Source organism: Myxine glutinosa, chromosome 1 (assembly GCF_964187855.1).
Source record: "Myxine glutinosa chromosome 1, kmMyxGlut1.1, whole genome shotgun sequence".
Lineage (NCBI taxonomy): Eukaryota > Metazoa > Chordata > Myxini > Myxiniformes > Myxinidae > Myxine > Myxine glutinosa.
Genome location: NC_136261.1, coordinates 423,617,229 through 423,641,719, shown reverse-complemented (window position 1 = coordinate 423,641,719; position 24,491 = coordinate 423,617,229). Strand labels below are relative to the sequence as shown.

At 46.6% G+C, this 24,491-nt stretch overlaps 1 protein-coding gene across 2 annotated transcripts in view; it reads right to left on the bottom strand.

Moving 5' to 3' along the window:
- Positions 1 to 13,716: 13,716 nt before the first annotated feature.
- Positions 13,717 to 24,491, bottom strand: part of LOC137419050 (E3 ubiquitin-protein ligase TRIM11-like) — an 86,801-nt gene continuing 76,026 nt past the window's right edge. Inside the window, exon 8 of one of the 2 annotated variants that reach the window (XM_078770609.1) lies at positions 13,717 to 14,404. In XM_078770609.1, coding sequence (XP_078626735.1) covers positions 13,866 to 14,404 — 539 coding nt within the window. In that variant the 3' untranslated portion in view covers positions 13,717 to 13,865. The remainder of the gene's footprint in view (positions 14,405 to 24,491) is intronic. The other variant, XM_078770610.1, reaches the window with a different exon arrangement.

Here is a 24,491-nt window from a genome sequence, read left to right as displayed (position 1 = left end):
GCACATCTTACTCTATGAATACTCCACGTTATTTTGTGCCACGTGTTTGGAATAGAATTGATGGAGCAGTGAAGGCCTCAGTCATCTGTAAGTCGGTTTAACTCTTCCTATAAACTACATTTGATCTTGTTTTATTGTTTGTTTCCTTTCCACACGTTAATTTCTTATTCACTTTTGCAAGTCTCTCCTTGTTATTTCATTCTTTTTATTTGTTTATTCTTGTTATTGTTAATCATTGTATTTTTGACTATTTTCCCTTCATTTTTTACCATTCGGTGTCTCAATCTAATTTATCGTTTATCATTTATATTGTTGGTCCATCGTCATATCGATATGTTGGAACCCATCTGTGGATCGGTCCCATCGGCCGATGGGTCTGACCCATCTGTGGATGCGTCCGTAATATAATATTTCGTCCGTAATAACCGGTGAGCGTTCACTGCCGATAACTTTTGCAACAAGTTCATCACAAACTTGACGTTGTCGTATTGTATCCATGTTGAATGCAATGATGGGAATGATTGAAAACGTGACCCAGGCCATATTTATACCATGTCTATTCACACGCCAGACACAAGACGTTTTACATAAACACTGAGGGCCTCATAGAATCACATAATGCGTTATTGTGTTTATATAATTGACAATGCCCCGATTACGAAGCCACACCTTCATCTTTAGCTTTGGGGTGATTAAGGCATGCCAGGAATTGCTATATAAACAATGGAGAGCGACATTATCTTATTTAAATGGAGCGACATTATCTTATTTTTATCTTATCGACAAACGGTTATCGACAAACCACATGTCACGGACTGCTTTATAAACATTTATGATATCAATTGCTTATTTTTAGGTTCAAATAAAGATACTCATCCACCATTGATGCATACACATTCCTTCAAGGTGAACAACACATCCGCAGATGGCGCAGACCCATCGGCCGATGGGTCTGCATTGTCATTTCTTGTGCATCCACAGATGGGTCAGACCCATCGACCGATGGGACCGATCCACAGATGGGTTCCAACAGATACAATCCTTGGTTTCTGAACATGCCTCCATATTTGCTTCCCTTATATATTATCTTGATTATACTTTATTGAGTTTTATAAATTCAGAAGTGTTACTTCTCAGAACGATCTTCAAAATGTGTTTCAGGTTCAAACCTGGACGGCTGGGTTCGAATCCCGACCCAGGTATAAACTGCCATGCAGGTGTTTCGCAGGCAGGTGATTCATTAATGTGTTCATCTTCGTTCCATGGATGGTTGTAAAGCCGGACGTCCTCTGTGCTAGCATTAATTGGTGAACGTTAAATATCCCACGGTGTCCTTCAGGAAGAACAGGTAACCCACCTGGAGTGTCATGGATAGATCTCGCCTTGACGGCACCACCTGTTGGTTCACGGTTTTGTCTCCCGCCAGGTAACAGGTAAGTATGATTTGTTCATCACAGGACATGATGCGACACCTTCTCAGGATTCCGTCCACGCGTGATGACGCGCCTTTTAACTTTGTGACGTCACCATGCTTGATGTTGAAGCGTTATTTTATCTCTCAATTGTTACGTCATCACAATAATCTTTTGTATGCGATTCGTTCGCACAGGTGACATGAAAATACCACCAGGTGTACATCATGACATAAACAGAGAATTCTCCTCCGGTAAGTTTGTTGTGAATCGGACAGTTTTGTTTAATTTACTATTTTAATTTATTTAAGCGAACAGTTTGTTATCTTGTCGAACAGTTTGTTATCTTGTCGAACAGTTTGTTATCTTGTCGAACAGTTTGTTATCTTGTCGAACAGTTTGTTATCTTGTCGAACAGTTTGTTATCTTGTCGAAGTTTGTTATCTTGTCGAAAAGTTTATCTTGTCGAACAGTTTGTTATCTTGTCGAACAGATTGTTATCTTGTCGAACAGATTGTTATCTTGTCGAACAGTTTGTTATCTTGTCTTAGTTTGTTATCTTGTCGAACAGTTTGTTATCTTGTCGAACAGGTTGTTATCTTGTCGAAGTTTGTTATCTTGTCGAACAGTTTGTTATCTTGTCGAACAGTTTGTTATCTTGTCGAACAGTTTGCTATCTTGTCGAACAGTAAGGTATCATTATAATACAAGTTTAATGAATCACTGGTATGAATGTCTAATGTTTGTCCATTTAATATATTTTCAGGTAACCTGTTGATGAGGTGACATGATGGATGATGTACGAACGAGGAAACGTTACATCACATGTCAGAAGTTACCCCTGAGACATCACAAAAAGTTACCCTTAAAAGGATCCCAGCACTCTCTTGTGCAGTGGAGAACAGAACTGATGATGATGAGAACAGATGAGAACAGAACTGTCGTGAAAATCAAGCTCAGACACGACTTGACCCTTGGGTAGGTTTAATATCATTTAGATCTGAAGTAACATCCTGTAAAAATACATTCATGCAACAGGCATAAGAATCAGAGTATTTCATGGGCAATGGCCGATACCAATAGAGAGAACAATCAGCGCAGCATTTAGGGGCATACATACCATTCAAACTACAGGACTATGTCACAGTGAGTGCTGCTGGAGTGTTCGTGCGCCCGGTTGTCCCGGGTCTTATAGACGCCCCTTTTGAAGCGAGCACACCCTGGGTTCACCTTTGGTATAATTTCACAACATTCTCCCCGCCGTTAGAACTATACTGCCGCTCGGCAGGTTGCAAGCAAGCGTCAGCAATAATCGAATTGGTCACGTCAATCCACGTCAGTCGGTCCACCCGTAGCGGTCAGGGCGGCGAACTTCCCTGCCAGTTCGTGTTTGGAAACTACCGGGTACGGCATCTCCAAGCCCGGAGTCCCCCGCGTCGGAATAGCCGCCGGAGGTGGGTGTCGGAGGGGGCGCCCCAGCGCCTTCGGGCACGGGAGTGGGTGATGACGGAAGTATCGGTGGTAGTTCCATAAGGGAAGCTTCGGTAGAGTCCATAGACTCGTAGACAGGTTCGTCGATATCCCTGTCGTCGTCCCCACATGGGGCGAGATGGCGTACGGAGACAGTAGACTCACGGCCGTCCACCGTTAACATGCGAGCATGCTCGGGATTAGCCTGGAGGACCCGCACCTTGTCAACAAGGGGGTCGTACTTGCTAGCGTGAGCCGCTCGTTTGAGATAGGCGGGCCCCGGCTCAGCGAGCCAGCTGGGTAAAGATTGGATACTGCCGGAGCTTCTAGGGTGGTGGAACAGTCGCTCGTGAGGAGTCTGGTTGGTGGCAGTACATAGGAGAGCCCGGATCGAGTTTATAGCGGCAGGTAGCGACCACGCCCATTTATCGAGGCCTCGGCCGAGGGTCTGAAGGCTTAGCATGACGGCCCTCCATATAATCCCATTAAAGCGTTCGATCTGCCCATTCGCTTGGGGCCGGTACGGGGTGGTGTACCTCGAAGCGACATTATGCTGGAGCAAGTAGCCCCTCACCTCCTGGGACAGGAACACTGCACCCCAATCAGTATGCACGTAGGCCGGATACCCGAACATAGAAAACAAATTCTGCACGCACCGAATAACCGTGGCAGCCGACATATCCCCGCACGTGTAAGCAAAGGGGAATAGTGAATACTCATCGACGATAGTGAGCAGATAGCGAGAGTTGCTCGACATTGGCAGCGGCCCTTTGAAGTCCATCGCCAAGCGCTCCCACGGTCTAGTAGCCCTAACGAGCATCACCATAGGAGGGTTGTAAAAACGCGGTTTGAGTTCCGCACAGATCGTGCAATCACGGCAGATGCGGCAGATGTCCTCAATCGAGTACAGCAGATTCCTCTCGCGCACAAAATGCACGAAACGTGCTACCTCGGGATGACACATAGTGCCGTGCAAAGTGTGCAGCCCCTCCAAAGTGACAACCCCCGCACAAGTGGCCGGCCTCGATAAGGCGTCGGCGACCAGGTTATCCTTCCCCGGGTGGTATTTGATGGTGTAGCAGAAGTCGGCGAGTTCGATACACCAATGGGTGATTTTCTCATTCTTAATGCGCTGAGCATGTAAGGTGTCGTACATAAATGCAACGCTTTGTTGGTCCGTGACGATTTGGAAACACCGCCCAAGCAGGTACGGCCGCCATCGCCGAATTGATTCGACGATCGCATACGCTTCCTTTTCGACAGACGAATGCCTCCACTCGGCGGGGGTGAGAGTCCGCGAGAAGAAAGCCACAGGGCGTCCCCCTTGGGAGAGAGTCGCCGCTATCGCATGATCTGAGGCATCACTCTCCAAAACGAAAGAGGCACTCTCGTCAATCATCGCGACAGCGGCGCCAGCGATGTCGGCTTTAAGGCCCTCGAAGGCCGCCATGGTGGCCGGGCCCATGGGGAACGTGTCGCAGGCCACGAGGGGGCGGAGCTTTGCGGAGAAATTTTGCACCCACTTTGAATAGTGGGCGAACAGCCCAAGAGCGCGTTTCAGCGAAGCACGATCGCTAGGCGGAGCCATATCGAGCAAAGGGCGCAGACGCTCCTTATCCGGAGAGACAGAGCCATGGGTCATGGTGTACCCCAAAGGATCTACCGTGCGTAGAGAGTAACGACACTTAGCCGCATTCATGGTTAGGCGATATTTCCGCGCGACCTCGAGGAAGCACTTCAGATTAGCGTCGTGATGCTCCTGGTCATACCCACAAACCGTAAGATTGTCCAGATAGACAAAGACATCGGTCAAGTTCTCCTTCGCAACGAGGTCATCCATAGCCCTCTGAATGCAAGTGACTCCGTTAGTTACCCCAAATGGGAGTCGAGTGAACTGGTACAACCGCTGACCCGATTCAAAGGCTGTAAAGACGCGATCAGCCCTAGAGATGGGGACCTGATGATACGCACTACGCAGATCGAGAGTGCTTAAACGGAATACAGGGCCACCTGGCGTACCAGGGCGTCCATCCCCGGTAAGGGGTAGGCATCCAGCTGTGTAAAACGATTAATCGTCTGCGAATAGTCGATTACCATGCGCCGGCGGTGGGCCTCACTTCGCACCACTAAGACTTGGGCCCGCCACGGTGACCTACTGGGTTCTATAATACCGTCCTTTAAGAGCTGGGCCGTTTCTTCCGCAACGAAGATGCGCGTCTGCGCGAGAGTAGCGCCGTGATTTGACGGCTACAGGGGTACAATCAGTGGTCAGGTTGGGGAACAGCGAGAGAGGCTCCACGTCCATTTGAGCGAGGGTGCACACAGCAAGTGTGTCCGGCCCACCGAAGTCTATTTCCAAACGTCCATGCGGCTTAAGGAAATCAAGTCCTAACAGAACGTCGGCACTTAAAGCAGGTAATACCATGAGATACACATCCGGGAACGTGCGTCCCTTTATCACAAGTTTCAATCGACACGCCCCTTTTGTGCTCAACCGAAGTCCCTGAGAGGCCATGAAGATCCGGCGGGTTGTCCCGAGAACCGGCCACCCATGTTGATGCACTAGCCGCTGATCGATAAAACTATCCGTAGACCCCGTGTCAATCAAAGCTTGCGCAAAAACGCCCGCGACCTTGAGCGGAATGATGGCCTGCGCAAGGCCGGCAGACCCGGCAGGTATTGTACCGGCCGGGCGAGAAGATCGCGCCTCCTGGGTGGATCCCACTCCGGCTGCAATCCTCCGGGCAGCGTCGGCAGGTTGGGCCTCAGCAGGAGCATTGAAATCGTAATACCCACTGTCAGAGGACATTCCCACGCCGGCTGCAGTTTGCCGGTCATTCGGACAGCCCGGGGAGAATCCTCGTGACAAGCGCATAGTTGGCTCATCAGCAGTTTCATTTGCCAGAGTGAGTGTGCGTAGGTCGTAAGAGCCGCCGCCAGATGGCGCTCGAGTCACGTGAGAAGGATCACTGCCGTCTGCAGATTCATATGCCAGAGTGGGTGCATGTAATTCGTAAGAGCCGCCGTCAGATGGGGCTCGAGTCACGTGCTGCGTTTGCCGCACATCGAGAGGAGTTTCCAAAGCAGGAGCATGTCGCTTGTTTGAAGTAGGCGTTCGAACGCCAGTCAAGGTCGGTCACGCTGCGGCCAGTCGCGTTCGCGCCATTTGTTTCGGTGGCTCCGTGTATCTCACCAAGGTCGGGTGTGCAGCCAGAGGCCCGCGAGAAGGAGGGTCGGCTCATCAAAGCCGAGTGAGGCGCCCCGTCCGGCGCTCGATCCGTTGGCTCAGCGATGAGCCCATTCAAGGTCGCGCGGGGACGCCTGCCCTGAGCGGCCTTCCTGCAGACCTTTGCAAAATGGCCCTTGGTGGAGCACAGGTGGCATATGGCTTCCCGAGCTGGGCAGTCAGATCGAGGGTGCTGCCGATTCCCACAGAAATAACATTTTGCATACCGGTCAGGCCGCGGCCGGGCAGCGGCGGCAGCAGTTAGGCCGGAAGCGGAGTCTGCTTCGGGAGCACCCAGAGACTCGGCCGTGGTGGTCGGGTCCTCCTCCATATCCTCGGCGGTACCCCTCTCCGGTCGCGCGAGTTGAGAGGTCCCCGCCACGACTCGTGGGTGATCATAAGCGGTGGATTGTTCTCGGGCATCTGTATAGACACGTGCCAGCCGTAGTGCCTCCGTAAATGTCAGATCCGGGGTCTCCAAAAGTCGGAGCCTCAAGACTCCAGAATTAATTCCAGAGACGAATGAATCTCGGAGCAAGTCGTCTTGCACTTGCTCATGGGTCCGTACTTCCTGCATGCAGTCTGCCAACAGATAACGCAACTCCTGCACGTAGCGATCGATCGATTCAGATGGTTGTTGTCGCTGCTGGGAGTGTTGATGCCGGCCGTGCACAGCGCTCCTTGTTTTTACGTATAGTCGCTTCAGCTCGGCCAGAGCCGTAGCATACGTCACAAATCGAGCAATGCTCCGGAAAACGGTGTGATGGACCTTCGACTGTAACACAGACAGCTTCACCGCAGCGGTGGGCTCTGTTTCGTGAGCAGCAAAGTAATTCTCCAGCATTTTGAGCCAGTGGGTGAACTCCGATCCCGATCCCTCGGCTTGAGAGTCGCCTCCGAGAATTGGTACCACGATCATCTTGTGGTCAGCCATTCCGGCGATCTAAATGATATTAAATGTCGTGAAAATCAAGCTCAGACACGACTTGACCCCTGGGTAGTTTTAATATAATTTAGATCTGAAGTAACATCCTGTAAAAATAAATTCATGCAACAGGCATTAGAATCAGAGTATTTCATGGGCAATGGCCGATACCAATAGAGAGAACAATCAGCGCAGCATATAGGGGCGTACATACCATTCAAACTACAGGACTATGTCACAGTTAGTGCCGCTGGAGTGTTCGTGCGCCCCGGTTGTCCCGGGTCTTATAGACGCCCCTTTTGAAGCGAGCACACCCTGGGTTCACCTTTGGTATAATTTCACGACAGTAGCAGTTTGTGTGAGAAGAGTTGAATGAAGAAGAAGAAGAACAATTTGTTGAGAAGGTACCTGTATGTCATGTCACATGTGGAAATTGTGAAAGAGTGAAATCATCACGTGTCCAACACATGTAACAAAAATGCAGCAACGAACTCTGGGACCATCAGGTGTAGATCCACCTTGGGTCATCCGGTACTAAATCCATAGACCATAGAAATCAGTGCTTCGTTTGTGTGAAGGAACGAGATCGCACAGGTGAACATCAACGACTACCTGTGAGTACGAAAGATATAATCGACAAAATGTGATATGGGAGCAAGAAAAGGTACTCAGTGATGATGATATGGTACATCGTATCCAAGTATATGGTAACAATTGTGGTGACATGATTGATAATGAGTTCAGGTATCACAAGACCTTTGTGTGTACAAATATGACAAAGTCTCACCTGCAGATGAAACACACCTGTGATCCAGTACATGATGATACCCTGCAGTAGTTCACCTCTTACAAAGATGGTAACTTATCTGAAGATCCGAACACAATCATCTTTCTGAGTTCACTTCAGCACAAATACAGGTGCTAGTTGTCCGTACCTGGTATAATGAATACCACTTCATAGAGGTGCTCCATTCTCAAAAAGGAATGAAGAATACTCCGCAGACCGTGGATCAAAGGTTATGATAGTCCCACAAAAAGGTAAATCTTCTATCATTTGTTCATCAGATATGTCAACAGGTTATCTTCCATCAAAGGTTACCTGCCTGAAGAAACGTGCAGAGAAAAGCGGTGACGAATCCACAACCACGGGTGCTAAGCCTGAAAAGAACGTTATCTTCCACCATTCTGCGAAATCATTCCGGAATGATGTGAAGGACACCTGTGAGAAACGGAGAAGAAGAAGAAGAAGAAGAACCCAGAAGATTATCCATCGCTGTTTATTCATCGCTGTGATTCTGCACCTGAATGTGTACCTGTGTCACTCTGTAATCACATGACCTGGATGGTGAATGATGCAACTCCAGAGATGAATGAGTCAGACTTAAAATTGGAACTGAGTGAGAGAAATCGGGGAAAAGTGCTGAATATGGATCAAGGTATTTGGGCACCTGTAGCAGGTATCCCCACGAGCATTTCACACCTTAAAACAAACCAGGAGTAAAGAAAGAGTTGAAATATTGAACCGTTTTATCAATATCATCAGGTATCAAATAGCCAGAGATGTATCGCTTCCATGTCACAGACTAGTGAGGAGGACCAGGAACAAGGTGAGCTCTTGATTCCCACAAACCTGACAGGTGGAAAATTCACTCAAAGTGCCATTGATAACCTGGACTTCCATGAACACACACTACAAGGTACAACAACGCGTGGCACCGCCCACAACATCTACCAACATTCAGGTAACGATGATGAGGTGTTGAAACCTGTTACATCAGGACCACGAACCAAAACACCTGGTGAGCTCCATGGGCAGGAATTCAGCACTTCCAGACTAAGGTGAGTGGTCTAACCTTGAGAGATCGACAGCAAAGTCGTTCATTGTGCGGCCGGAGACTTGTACAAGAACCAAGAACGACCAATGTGTCTTGTGTCCATCAAAATAGTCCTCGTACTAAAAAGGTGTGTGGAAGGTGAAAGAGCTGGGTAGGTGGGAACAGCACCTTGAGGTATAAACATGCTGCCACACCTGATATCTACTGGACACACTAAACACGTGGCAGGTATCCCACAATACCTGATGGTGATGAAGAAGCATCCACCACCAGATATAGGTGCAGAATTCCAACGAGGTACATTTCACTGTGAGTGAAACTAGCGGTAAGTTCAATGGTGTTTGGACTGACGAGGCTTCAGAACAGAACCAGGTATGGTGTTTAATCATGGATTCTTCTTCTTCTTTTGAATGCGGCACAATGTGTCGGGGTCGCGTCATTGACTGAGTGCAGGGACCTGTGCACGTGACGGTGGAATTGTTCTGTAATTTGTTCAGGATGCCGGCGATGGCTCACCTGCTCTTCACGAAGGATACCTTGGGATCTTTAACGTTCACCAACTAATGTCGGGAGACGGGATTCCCGTTTAACGTTCATCCGAGGGACGGTACGCGCATTGATGGATTATCCCACCTGTGAAACACCGGGATGAGCCCCTACCGCACATTGATGGATCATTAGGGCGGGCCATACTTTTTTTTTTTTGTAAATCAATCGAGAGGGGTGTTCATATTACGTATTTTGGTGTGTAGAACACAAATCTGAGGTTTTTTTAAAATTCTGATAACCCTAACCTACATCAATTTGCAGTTGATTATAATAAAAATTTTGATTATTTTGCTATTCTTCTGGAAAAAAAGACGTTTTTTATTTTGAAGTTAGGGCTTTTATTTTGGTAACTTCCTTTTGGGACGGCAGTTGTAGCCATCTTGTTGCTGAAAGCTCGATGTTGAGGAGGTTGGCAATCCTTATCTATCCGTCTTCTCTTCTCTTCTTATGGCATTGCCAGTAAGTACGTTTTTGATTAGGAACCTGAGGAACAAATAGATAATAATTTTAGATGTAAATTACCTTGTTTTAAATTATATTTGTTAATTGATTTGTGTACTTACCTATTGCTAGCCTGAGTTACATGTGAAGGAAAATAGTGACCTGTGAAGTGAATATTTCCAGGTTTTCTGTAATACCTGTGTAATACCTTAATATCTGTCTGTAGTGGATACTTACCTGTGTATTATTGTTTTTATTTCAGTGTGAACTACTTCTGGCTCAAGTCAGAACAAGGATGAAATCAAGTTCTCATTTAAGTAATCTTGTTGGCATTGGGCAGGAGCTGTTGGTGTCTGAACTGCCAACTGTGAGGGATATCCTGAGGTATGGCATCTACTTGAGGGAGCAAAGTGAAGATGACAGGAGGAACTACCCAGTGGACCAGCTCGTGTCTGACATCTACCCTGGTCTGATTTGTCAGTGGAGCAAAGCTAATGCTCTTTTCAAGCCTCCTGTTATCAATGAAAAGGTGACCATCATGTCCAAGCTCAAGGAGGTCTGGAATCAGGCAGTGAAGTTTTCTCTTGGGAAGGGCAAACTTGATGCCAAAGAGAGGTTCATTGTCAAGTTAGACAAGATATTTGATATTTTGACTTGCAAGTGTCAGATTACCAGTTGTGAGGGGGGAGGCTGTGAGGCCGGTGAGGGCTGTGTGATCTAAGCCCACATTAACTGTTCCTGCAGCAGAGAGAAAATGATTCCTGTGAAACATCTTGCCTACATCAAGGGACAGAAAGAGAAGGTTGGAAGTAAAGGACGCCACCAAATGGGGAGCCCTGATCTGCCAGAGCACAAGAGACAGGTGAGGCCATTGGAAAGGCAGGAAAAGAAAAAGAATGCAGAGAAAAGGAGATGGATCATCCTACCTGTGAAGCACTGGGATGAGCCCTCTATCACACATTGATGGATCATCCTACCTGTGAAACACCATGATGAGCCCCATACCATGCATTTATGGCTCATTCTGCCTGTGAAACACCGGGATGAGCCCCCTACTGCGCATTGATGGATCATCCTACCTGTGAAGCATGGGGATGAGCCCTCTATCACACATTGATGGGTCATCCTACCTGTGAAACACTGTGATGAGCCCCCTACCGCGCATTGATGGATCATCCTACCGGGGAAACACCGGGATGAGCCCCCTATCGCACATTGATGGAACATCCTACCTGTGAAACACCGTGATGAGTCCCGTATCGCACATTGATGGATCATCCTACCTGTGAAACACCGGATGAGCCCCCTATCGCACAATGATGGAACATCCTACCTGTGAAACACCGGGATGAGTCCCCTACCGCACATTGATGGATCATCCTACCTGTGAAACACCGGGATGAGCCCCCTATCACACAATGATGGAACATCCTACCTGTGAAACACTGGGATGAGCCCCCTACTGCACATTGATGGATCATCCTACCTGTGAAGCACCGGGATGTGCACCCTGTCGCACATTGATGGATCATCCTACCTGTAAAACACCATGATGAGCCGCATACCGCACATTGACGGATCATCCTACCTGTGAAACACCGGGATGAGCCCCCCACCTCGCATTGATGGATCATCCTACCTGTGAAACACCGTAATGAGCCCCCTACCACGCATTGATGGATCATCCTAACTGGGAAACACTGGGATGAGCCCCCTATCGCACATTGATGGAACATCCCACCTGTGAAACACCAGGATGAGCCCCCTATCGCATATTGATTGATCATCCCACCTGTGAAACACCATGATGAGCCCCCCTACCATGCATTGATGGATCATCCTACCTGTGAAACACCGGGATGAGCCCCCTACCGTGCATTGATGGATCATCCTACCTGTGAAACACCAGGATAAGCCCCCTATCGCACATTGATGGAACATCCTACCTGTGAAACAACGTGATGAGTCCCCTACCGTGCATTGATGGATCATCCTACCTGTGAGACACCAGGATGAGCCCCCTATCGCATATTGATTGATCATCCCACCTGTGAAACACCATGATGAGCCCCCCTACTGCGCATTGATGGATCATCCTACCTGTGAAACACCGGGATGAGCCCCCTATCGCACATTGATGGAACATCCTACCTGTGAAACACCATGATGAGCCCCCTATCGCACATTGATGGAACATCCTACCTGTGAAACACCATGATGAGTCCCCTATCGCACGTTGATGGATCATCCTTCCTGTGAAACACCAGGATGAGCCCCCTACCGCGCATTGATGGATCATCCTACCTGTGAAACACCATGATGAGCCCCCTATCGCATATTGATTGATCATCCCACCTGTGAAACACCGGTATGAGCCCCCCTACCATGCATTGATTGATCATCCCACCTGTGAAACACCGGGATGAGCCCCCTACCATGCATTGATGGATCATCCTACCTGTGAAACACCAGGATGATCCACCTACCGCACAGTGATGGATCATCCTACCTGTGAAGCACCGGGATGAGCCCCCTATCGCACATTGATGGATCATCCTACCTGTGAAACACTGGGATGAGCCCCCTATCGCACATTGATGGATCATCCCACCTGTGAAACACCATGATGAGCCCCCTACCGCACATTGATGGATCATCCCACCTGTGAAACACCATGATGAGCCCCCTATCGCACACTGATGGATCATCCTACCTGTGAAACACCAGGATGAGCCCCCTATCGCACATTGATGGATCATCCTACCTGTGAAACACCGGGATGAGCCCCCCTATCGCGCATTGGTGGATCATCCTACCTGTGAAACACCAGGATGAGCCCCATACCGCGCATTGGTGGATCATCCTACCTGTGAAACACCAGGATGAGCCCCATACCGCGCATTGATGGATCATCCTACCTGTGAAACACCCTTGTTTTCAATTCCACTGCGCATTGTTCCCTATTGTGATGTCACAAAGCACGTTTCGTACATGTTTTATCCACTCACGATACAAACGTAACACCTGCGAAGATTCGTCATGCAGATTGTAATATCAACATTCAATGGCGTCGACGTGTAAAATTAAAAATAGAAGTGAATTGGTGAATGTTTAGCATGAAGGTGTTTACCTGTTCTTTGTTTAAATATGCAGGTATAGCGAGATCGAAGTCCCCACTAACAAAAATGTGGGGTCGAGTTTCCCCCAATTGGGGAAATTCGAGGATGAACCGCAACCTGCCCCTCCCGGAGTGCAATGTCGCCCTGAGGGCAGCACCTCCATGATCACGGTTTACCTCCCGCCAGGTGAATATGAATTGTTCATCACAGTACATGATGTGACGCCTTCTCTGGAATTTGCATTCACCTGATGACGCTAAATTAACTTAGTGACGTCACTGCACTGGTTATTAAATGATGATTTTATCTCTGTGTTTTGATTGGATGGAAGAGATTTCCACAAAGATTAAGATTAAAAATGAGAACAATGTGAAACAATGAGAAGCTGACTTTTCCGGTGTGAACCCTTCATCAGAGCAAACGAGAGAGTAACACCCAAAATGTCACCTGGCCATGTTTCCAACGGTGTGATTAGCGATAACTGATGAACGTTCTGTTAATTCCATCCAGGGTTCCACATTCTACCTGTGATCCGATCCAAACCCACTCTCACCTTCACTATTAACGCCGGTGCTCCATTCCGGGTAAACATGAACGGTTTCATCTACCTGGAGGGACTTTCTTCACTCAAACATCCCATTCAATCACACATTGGAAGAAGAAGAATCTGTATTGTTTTGTGAGGAGTGAAGAGTTCAGGTTAAAGTTCATTTCACATTAAATGAGATAAACAATGAACTTACTAAATTATATAAACTTTACTATAATATAAACATTAATCAGTAATCACATCGTCATGAACAGGAAAATCACATCGTCATGAACAGGAAAATCACATCGTCATGAACAGGTAAATGATTTGATTGATTTGAACCCAAAATAACCGGATCAGTTCGTGATGAAAGTTGATTTCACTAAATGTACAAAATGAACGGAACCACAATAAACCCGAATAGCGGGTTTAACGGGGACCATGAAGTTCCCCCTGAACACGTGCAGGACCCGCGAGTCCCCGAAACACGTCAAATCTCCCGCCTCGCAATCCAAGAAGAACCCAAACCGTTCAGGATCCCCCGGGACGGACAGGGAGGTTCGTTGTTTGTTGTGAAGTGCGGAGAATTCGTTATTACGTTTCTCCAAACACCAAGACTCGGGATTCTCTCCCAACAAGCTCTTTCCCCCTTTTCTCCCCATGGAGTTTAAACAGATCCCGATTCCGCACCAACGACTCGACCCCACATCGACTTCCCAGTAATGACGACCTGAGGAGAAACAATCACGGGAAACAACTTGTGGACAAACATCAAACCGATCAGGATGTTTCCGGTACTGATTCTCGGTCCCGGTTGGAGACGCCGTCCTGAGATCCCGGGAGATCTTGATCCGTCGATGTGCAGAGTTTGGGTCCAGACTCGGGCTCCGTCCATCTGCGGACAAGACACGGGGTCGCGGACATTGTTAGACAAACGCACAAAAACACAAACACATTAATCTCTTTCTCACAAAAAAACTCTTATTACAACAATTGTTTTTATTTATTTATGCACATTGCCGATGTTATCCTCTCCCCCCCCCCCCCCCCGCCCCCAATGCCCCCGCGTAATGCTGTGGGCACATTGCCGATGCCATCTTCTTCCCCCTCCCCCATGCCCCCACGTGATGCTGTGGGCACATTACCGATGTTACCCTCTCCCCCCCTCCCCCAAGCCCCCACGTGATGCTGTGGGTACATTGCCGATGCCATCTCCTCCCCCCCCCCCCCCTCCCCCATACCCCCACGTGATGCTGTGGGCACATTACCGATGTTACCCTCTCCCCCCCTCCCCAATGCCACCACGTGATGCTGTGGGCACTGCCGATGTCATCTTCTCCCCCCCTCCCCCATACCTCCACGTGATGCTGTGGGCACATTACCGATGTTACCCTCTCCCCCCCCCTCCCCAATGCCCCCAAGTGATGCTGTGGGCACATTGCCGATGTTACCCTCTCCCCCCTTCCCCCATGCCCCACGTGATGCTGTGGACACATTGCCGATGTTACCCTCTCACCCCCCCCCCCCCCCATGCCCCCACGTGATGCTGTGGACACATTACCGATGTTACCCTCTCCCCTTCGTGAAGTTGTATTTGTGCCCCGAGTCTGGAGTTTGTAACCTCTAAGATGTCGCCGTGGATAAGGAACAATGGCGGACAGACAATGGTGTTTATGAAGGAACTGCGCTCCAACGCGAGTCGAAAGAATTGACGCGACCAAAGACAGAATTCGTCCGAGTTGCTTTATTGAAACAAAACAGCTCAGGTATTCTGACAAGCCCGTTTATCGGGCAACAATATATATACACATTTATGTCGGGAAGTTTGCCCGGCAAAAGCTATACCGGCATGCCCGGGTATCAAGGGCGAGCCTTGGAAAGGCGAGTCTGGACCTGCCCGGGCGTGTTTGGCTGCGGCCTGGCAAGTCGAGGCTGGGCGTGCCCGGGCGCTCTGGGCGAACACTTGAAAGGCGATAGCGGGCATGCCCGGACGCTCTGGGCGAGCCCTGAAAAGGCGATAGCGGGCATGCCCGGACGCTCTGGGCGAGCCCTGGAAAGGCGATAGCGGGCATGCCCGGACGCTCTGGGCGAGCCCTGGAAAGACGAGACTGGGCGTGCCCGGGAGGTTCGGGCGTGCCCGGGAACAGTGAGTCCGGGCATGCCCGGGAGAGGCGCGTCTGGCCGTGTTCTGGCCGGTGCAAGGCGATTATGTACATCCAGCGGTAACCGCTACATTTATATGTATCGATGTGTCTATTGATGTGGAAGTGACGCGTCGTATAATGAAAGCAGATCGGAGAAAAAGGGGGAAAATAAAATAGCACAACAAAGGCCGGGCAGGGCGGGGGAGGGGTGCGGGGGGGGAGGGGTGCGGGGATGGAGGCGGGAGGGGCTGCTTCATTCGTTGATATACGTACTTTTTCGCTCACCTGGAACAAAGTTCAGGTGAGCTTATGCGATGGCGCGTCACCCGTCCGGAAACACTTGCAACTTATTCTGCGAAACCGCTGATGAGATTTTGACCAAATTGGGCACAAATTGTATTTGTTGTGTTCTGTCTAAAGTTTGTTCAGGGCAATAACAAAAAGTCGGGGCCTCAGGGGGTCAAAGTGGATCCACGTTTGACCCCAAAATAGGTATTTGCTTTTTCCCTGAAACGACAAACACTATTTCGATGAAACTTCCCCACAACCTTCAACACCAGTGATGTACAAATGTTTGTTCAAGGCATTACAAAAGGAGGTATTTTGGGTGGGGGGTTGGGGGGGAGTGGACCCCAAAATAGGTATTTATCGTTTGTTTGTTTAAAGTCTCAGGATTATGTTTCTGTGATTCTACCTGCTGTCCTGTGTTCTAGCGACCATTGAAATTGGTTTAAAATACCTTTAGTCAGTGCAGTATACTGGTTAGTCTACCAGGTGAGCGCCAGGTGTGTTGCCCATATTTTTACTCTTTAAATGAAGGAACTAAATAAAATAGACTCAATCTGAGGAGGGAGCAGGGGTGTTCCATCCATTACCAAGCTGCTCGGAGAGCGCTCGCCAAGCAGCTCAAGCACTCGAGCAAGCTTTATTGTACAGAAACCGACCTGTTCTGACACAGGGAATACTTGAGTTGAGTGGACAAAATGGGGGAATTAAGACCCCAAGCTAAGCGACCTGAACGCAGGCTGGCCAAAGGATAAGCCTGTTAGTGTAAATTACAGACTTGGCATTTAATATGGAATTTTTTTTCTTTCTTGACTTGGGTTTACTTTCTGAACTCAGTATATCAATCTGGTGAGTTTATTTTACCCTACGGTGATGTCTTTGTTGAAAGAGCCATGTCGCTGATTGTCGTTCGCAGCAAGAAGTCAATAACACGATTATGTCACAGGTGGCGTGACAAAATGTAAGGACAGGTACATTTGACGATTGCCTTCACAATCGGGTATATAAGGGTTGTTGCGTTCTGTATTACTGGAAAACAACTGCTGCACGTCTACAAAAGTTATTGCCGCTTCCTCTGGAGATGGTCCGTCAACTTGACAATGATGTTTGTCATGGAGTGGTGGCTTTACGAAATTCTGGCATGAAACAGCGTGCTATTGCTCGGCAGTATGGCATCACTCAAGGTCAGGTGTCAAAGATCCTGAAACGAAATGCTCAGCGGGGTGTCCCTACTCCAATACCGAGGCCAGGACGTCCACGCAGAACCACAAGGAGAGATGATCTCCAGCTGCACCGGTTAGTCTGCAATGGCCGTACCAAGTCAGCTAATCGGCTTAGGGCTGAGTGGCAGCAACTGACAAATGTGCCTGTATCCAGAAGGCTAGTCAACCAACGACTGGTTCAAGCAGGCTATCGTGCCAGGCGTCCCCTGAGAAAGCCATGCCTGACCAGACAACACAGCCAGCGCCGATTGCAGTGGGCCAGAGAGCACCGTCAATGGCAGTCAGGACACTGGAATCACGTGACCTTCAGTGACAAGTCTAGATTTCTGGTCTATCGTCAAGATGGCCGCGTCCGAGTGCGCAGACAAGTGCATGAAGCCCACAACGAAGATTGTATAGTGCCAAGAGTCCAAGCTGGAGGTGGTGGGGTTACCGTTTGGGCTGCTTTTCATCCAGGGGGCAAAACTGACCTGGTTGTTCTGAATGGAAACCTAAACCAGTTGAAGTACAGGGTCATTCTGGAAGAAACATTGCTTCCATTTGCTCGTGCAGCCTTTCGAGGAAACTTTGTCTTCCAAGATGACAATGCACGGCCTCATCGTGCTCGCATGATCCAACACTTTCTTGCTGACCATGGTGTAGAGCATATGGAGTGGCCTGCCATGTCCCCGGATATGAATCCGATAGAGAACTTGTGGGCAGAATTAACGCGTCAAATCGACAACTTGGACCAGCAGACTACCTCCATGCGTGAATTGCAGCAGACTATTGTCACTGCATGGCAAGCGATTCCTGTCCAAACCTTGGCAAATCTCGTGAACAGCATGCCTCAACGTGTACGTGCTTTCCTGAATGCTGGTGGGGGTTACACGAAGTACTGAACTGTAATTTTACTGTCCGTAATCCCAGTCATAATTTAGCTTTTGTTTTTGTTTAAATTTTTTTTGGCTAATGTGTAAAATAAAGAGATACTTCTGGAAAACGTACAGAAGTTTAACAAAGTACTGTCCGTGAATTGAGTTCGATATCAGTTTACATCACTTTCAAGAATGAATTTATTTGCTTCGAAATGTCAAATATGGTTTTTGTTTCTTTTAAAGGTCACATTAACAAAATCTAGAATAATTTCAACATAATTCCAATGAACTTTTGGTTCCAAGTCGTCTTGAAAAGTAAGTTCACCCCCACAAAAAAAATATTCCATATTAAATGCCAAGTCTGTAGTTTAAAAAACACAAACACCCAGTTTTCATTCATGTAATCGCTTGGAGGCGGAGAAGTAGGTATGCAAAGTTTGGGGGTGATAACTTTCATGGTTTTGGAGTTATGGAGGAGACGGACACACACACACACACACACACACACACACACACACACACACACACACACACACACACACACACACACCTTTTTATTATTATAGATAGATGATTCCACAATGTTTGTTGATGTAAGATGTTTATGTGAGACATTGGGAAATATCTTACAAATTCCTTCAGGATTGTAAATTTTATCTAGGATGAACGAGCAATTTATACCGGATTATGTTACAGAACGAACCAGGATTTGTCAAGAAAGATCTTGTTCTGATTACATCGTTGGTGAGAGGGGAGGACGAGAGAAAGAGGGGAATGGGTTAGTGGGGAAGAGAGAGAGAGGGGGGTGGGCTAGTGGGGAAGAGAGAGAGGGGGGGATGGGGTAGTGGGGAAGAGAGAGGTGTAGAGAGGGGGAGAGAGAGAGGGGGGGATGGGCTAGTGGTTGAAGAGAGAGGTGTAGAGAGGGGGAGAGAGAGAGGAGGATGGGGTAGTGGGGAAGAGAGAGAGAGAGAGAGGGGGGATGGGGTAGTGGGGAAGAGAGAGAGAGAGGGGGATGGGGTAGTGGGGAAGAGAGAGAGAGAGGGGGGGTGGGGTTGTGGGAAAGAGAGAGGAGGATGGGGTAGTGGAGAAGAGAGAGAGGGGGGGATGGGGTAGTGGGGATGAGAGAGAGGGGGGATGGGGTAGTGGGGAAGAGAGAGGTGTAGAGAGGGGGAGAGAGAGGGGGGATGGGCTAGTGGTGGAAGAGAGAGGTGTAGAGAGGGGGAGAGAGAGAGGTGGGGGATGGGCTTGTGGGGAAGAGAGAGGTGGAGAGAGGGGGAGAGAGAGAGGGGGATGGGGTAGTGGGAAAGAGAAAGATGGGGATGGGGTAGTGGGGAAGAGAGAGGAGGGATGGGGTAGTGTGGAAGAGAGAGAGGAGGATGGGGTAGTGGGGAAGAGAGAGGGGGGATGGGGTTGTGGGAAAGAGAGAGAGGGGGATTGGGTAGTGAGGAAGAGAGAGGGGGTGATGGGGTTGTGGGAAAGAGAGAGAGGGGGATTGGGTAGTGGGGAAGAGAGAGGGGGTGATGGGGGAAGTGGGAAAGAGAAAGAGGGGGATGGGGGTATTGGGAAAGAGTGAAAGGGGGGTGGGGTAGTGGGGAAGAGAGAGAGAGGAGGATGGGGTAGTGGGGGAGAGAAGGGGGATGGGGTAGTGGGGAAGGGAGAGAGGGGATGGGAGTAGAGAAGAAATGTTGTTCCTGGGACAACCCCAAATCTCCATTCACTTTCATGTAAATTTTCCTCTCACCATCACTTTTCTTCATTTCCCCTTCACACCTCTATTTCTGCGACCCTGATCTTTACGAACCTTTTGGCCTTTTGACATAATAGCTATAGCAAAAGATAACCAACTCTTATCCTTAATGTTGTTCATTGGACCACTCAAACAATGATCCTATGAATATTTGTTCCTCTTAACACCCACATTACTGCTACCCCCTTGGCCTTATAGACCTTTTAACCTTTTACTCTTCATATCAATGATCATTGTTGTTTAGTAGACCACTCAAACAACGATCCTACAAATATTTGTTTATGCGTAGGAAATAATTTAATTCTCTTACAGCTCTCATCACCATCTAATACATTAACAAAGTATATGTTTGAGTTTGTTTCTTTATCAAGATATTTTAACTGAGCTAAAATAAAATGATAAACCTCCCTCAATGTTCTTGTCTGAGCGCCTCCTGTGCCACGCACTTTTTGGTAGGCTCTGCCCACTTTTTGTTAAGCTCCGCCCACTTTTGGTAAGCCCCGCCCACTTTTTGTTAAGCCCCGCCCAGTTTTTGTTAAGCCTCGTCCACTTTTTGCTAAGCCCCACCCACTTTATAAACTCTGCCATTGTATTATTTTCAGTGAAGACATTACATCATTTTCAGGGAATTTCCATCACATCTTTTCCAGTTAAGACATGCCCAGGGAATTTCCACAGGAAATGACACCCAGTCCTTCTTATAAAAGGCACCGACCACACAGGCTTTTTCAAACACGCTTTCTGCTTCACTTGAGAATGGACTACAATGCCGAAATGGAATGGGATACCTTTGCTATTCCTTGGAGTCCTACTACCTGTGTAGAACTCAACCTTCAGATGAACTGGACTCGAACCTCTTATCAATGGAGGTAAGTTTGTTTATTTATTAATTTATTTATTTCATTATTTCTTTAATTTTTTTAATTTTTTTAGATGAGACCCGTGTAAGAGTTAACAAAGTTAATTTTAATATTCATAGAGCTTGATTTATACAAATAAAAATATTGAATTAAATTAATACATTGTTATTTTCTTTCACAGGAAATTGTATCTGAGATACGAAATGAAAATTCTGCTTTTAACACAACTTGGGATGAAGTTATTTTTTTGTTTGAAGACATTTTGAACAACCAAGACCCACAGAACAAGTTCTACCTTGATGACCCAGCCAAAGAGTTATACCTTGGAGATCCACAAAATCCTGAAAAAGAGTTCTACCATGATGATACTTGTTGTGAGTTATCTAAACAAAACCCACTGAACAAGTTCTACCTTGATGAGCCAGAATACAAGTCATACATTGGAGACCCACAAATTTCTGAAAATTGGGAAAGGGGAGTTCTCCCTGATGGTCTGCAGTTATACTATGTGAGACACATCATAGAAACCCTAAAAAATTAGGAAACGGGAATTCTCCCTGATGGTCCGCAGTTATACTATGTGAGACACATCACAGAAACTCTAAAAAAAATTGGGCAAGGAGAGTTCTCCCTGATGGCCCACAGTTATACTATGTGAGACACATCATAGAAACCCTAAAAAATTGGGAAACGGGAATTCTCCCTGATGGTCCGCAGTTATACTATGTGAGACACATCATAGAAACCCTAAAAAATTGGGAAACGGGAATTCTCCCTCATGGTCCGCAGTTATACTATGTGAGACACATCATAGAAACCCTAAAAAATTGGGAAAGGGAAGTTTTCCCTGATGGTCCGCAGTTATACTATGTGAGACTTGTCACGGAAACCCCCAATATTTCTGAAAATTGTGGTTCTACCTTGGAGACTTGGAAAGATGGTTATATTTTTGGAGACTCGGAATGGGGGTTTTGTTTTGATGACTCGGAATGTGATACCTATCTTGGAGGCTCAACAGGAATGTGGTTATACCTTGGGAACTTGGAAAGTTGGTTTTATTTTGGAGACTCTACCTGTGGGGTCCATCTTGGAGACTCTTTGGATTCTAAAGCAATGAACAATGTTCTTTGTTTAATGACGCTTGATTTAAGCAATATCAAGAAAGTTCGAGGAAGAAAATGCTGGAAAATTCTTTCTTCCCATTTCTACTTTTTCAAACTTGAAAGGCTTGAAAGACAGAATTGGAGGGAAGAGGAAAAAAAAAATTAAATACGTATTTAAAAAAAGAAGCAAAAAAAAGATTATGTTAGGGTTAGGGTGGGATTTTGAATGTGAGGGTTAGGGATGGGGTTGGGTTAAGGATGGGGTTGGGTTAGGGTGGGATTTTGAATGTGAGGGTTAGGGTTGGGGTTGGGTTAGGGATGGGGTTGGGTTAGGGTTGGGATTTTGAATGTGAGGGTAAGGGATGGGTTGGGTTAGGGATGGGGTTGGGTTGGGGATGGGTTGGGTTAGGGTTAGGGTTAGGGTTAGGGTTAGGGATAGGGTTGGGTTAGGGATGGGGTTGGGTTAGGGATGGGGTTGGGTTAGGGATAGGGTTGAGTTAGGGATGGGGTTGGGTTAGGGATGGGGTTGGGTTAGGGATGGGGTTGGGTTAGGGATGGGGTTGGGTTAGGGATGGGGTTGGGTTAGGGATGGGGTTGGGTTAGGGATGGGGTTGGGTTCGGGTTTGTATATTATTATGACTCACTCACACACACACACACACACACACACAAAAGTTAAGCCCCAACTGAAAAGTTGAGGGATTCTGTGTTTGGGGTTCACAGATCTCAAGAACGTATCCCCATTGTACACACACACAAAAGTTAAGCCCCAACTGAAAAGTTGAGGGATTCTGTGTTTGGGGTTCACAGATCTCAAGAACGTATCCCCATTGTACACACACACAAAAGTTAAGCCCCAACTGAAAAGTTGAGGGATTCTGTGTTTGGGGTTCACAGATCTCAAGAACATATCCCCATTACGTTTTATTTACTTATTTATTATTTTCAAGGGTATTATCTGCTTACTCGTGTTTTTTGTAATTATTGTGCGTAAAATGAACCCAAGATTTCTTCTCCATTTTAAATCATATAATTTGTTGGTCCAAGGGACTGTATCCATTACATCAACGATTTTAAATAATTCATTAGTCCATTTTTTTGTATAACCTTTCTCAAAATGGCTTTTCCATCGGTATATTCTTACAATATCACCAACTTTTAACTTGGGTTTTCTCAAATTAATCTCATTTTCATATTCTAATTTTGTAAATGTTTCCGATGGTTTTGATTTTGTTGATGAATGAACTGTATTATTGTAATTATCTACAATATCCTCAATTAAATATACCCACTGTTGAGAACCGAGTTGTGTGAATTTTTTATATAATTTCTCTTTCAAAGTACGATTAAAATGCTCAACAACAACTGCCTTTCCTTCATTAAAGGTGCTGTATAATTTAATATCCTTCCCCTTAAGAATTTCATAAATATTTTGTTATAGAACTCTGTTCCCTCATCGGTCCATAATTTCTTTGGTTTTCTTTTATCCCTATCAAATATTAGCTTAAAGGCTAACATTAAAGTATAACCCCTTTTATTTTTTAAAGGAACAACCCAGGCAAATCTACTCCTCAAATCAATAACGGTTAAAGCATACCTGTATACCTTATCATTATTTCGTTCGATTAAATCAGCGGACCATATGTGGTCGGTGTATTTAGAATAAACTTTCCTTCTTTTAAACTTTGTGATTATAGGTTTTTGTAATTCATTAGCCAAAAGCTCCTCAGTCTTGATGACATCATTGGAGTTTAATAGTTTTTTGGGGAATAACCAAGACCAAGTTTCAATTTAGCACTTATCATTTTTTTCACAATAAACCTATCAACTTTCTCTCTCAATGTAGGATTTCGTATTAAAGACAAATTATACAGCATTTCTCTGTCTGCTTCATGTTTTTCATCCAATGTAGTGGTATTCCCATAAGCAATATCATGCTTCATACAAACTTCATCAACCCTATTTATAGGTTTAGACCAAGGTTTAGGATTGTCAGCCTCATCTAATCTTTTATCCAGGTTTGTTCCAGGACCACAGAAAGAATATCCAGGTAGATGTTGTTCCCCAGGAATTCCAGTTGTTGTAAATTTACTTCCTGACAGAAAATTTTGTATGTCTCCTCCACTTTTAGGAGAGATGAATTGGCACTTTTTAGAGCCACACACTTGACATATTCCTTTTTGATAAACTCTATTATTTTTAGCTTTAACATAAGAGATATTTTTAGATTTAGTTTTCTTTTTACATTTGAGACAATAACTCATATTTATTTATCAGAAAAATTCCAACAGAGTATCAAAACCTTTTTGGTTTTTAACATATACATTTCAATCTTTATTTTTAAAACATAAAGAACCCTAAGGAATGCCTTCACTCTCTCCTCCATTTACTTACAAACAAAATTAACTAAAGTCAATAACACCAACATCATCAACCACATAATCTTTTCCTTCTTTTTCTTCTTTATCCCCACTTTCTCGTTTAAATCTCCTCCCTGAAAGTGAAGACATATTCAGCTCTGCCGCTCCATACCTCTTCCCACAGATCGGCAGTCTGCAGCCTTCTCACTCTCTAAAGACCTGGACAAAATCACAGACTGGCCAAACAAGTGGAACATGTCTTTCAATCCTGACACATCTCACACTCTTACTATGTCTCTCCGAAAAGATCGACTGGACAACTCTCCCATCTACTTTCTCAACAATCCTCTCCAAGAAGTTCTGTCACTCAAGCTTTTGGGTTTCACTATCTGCCATGATCTTT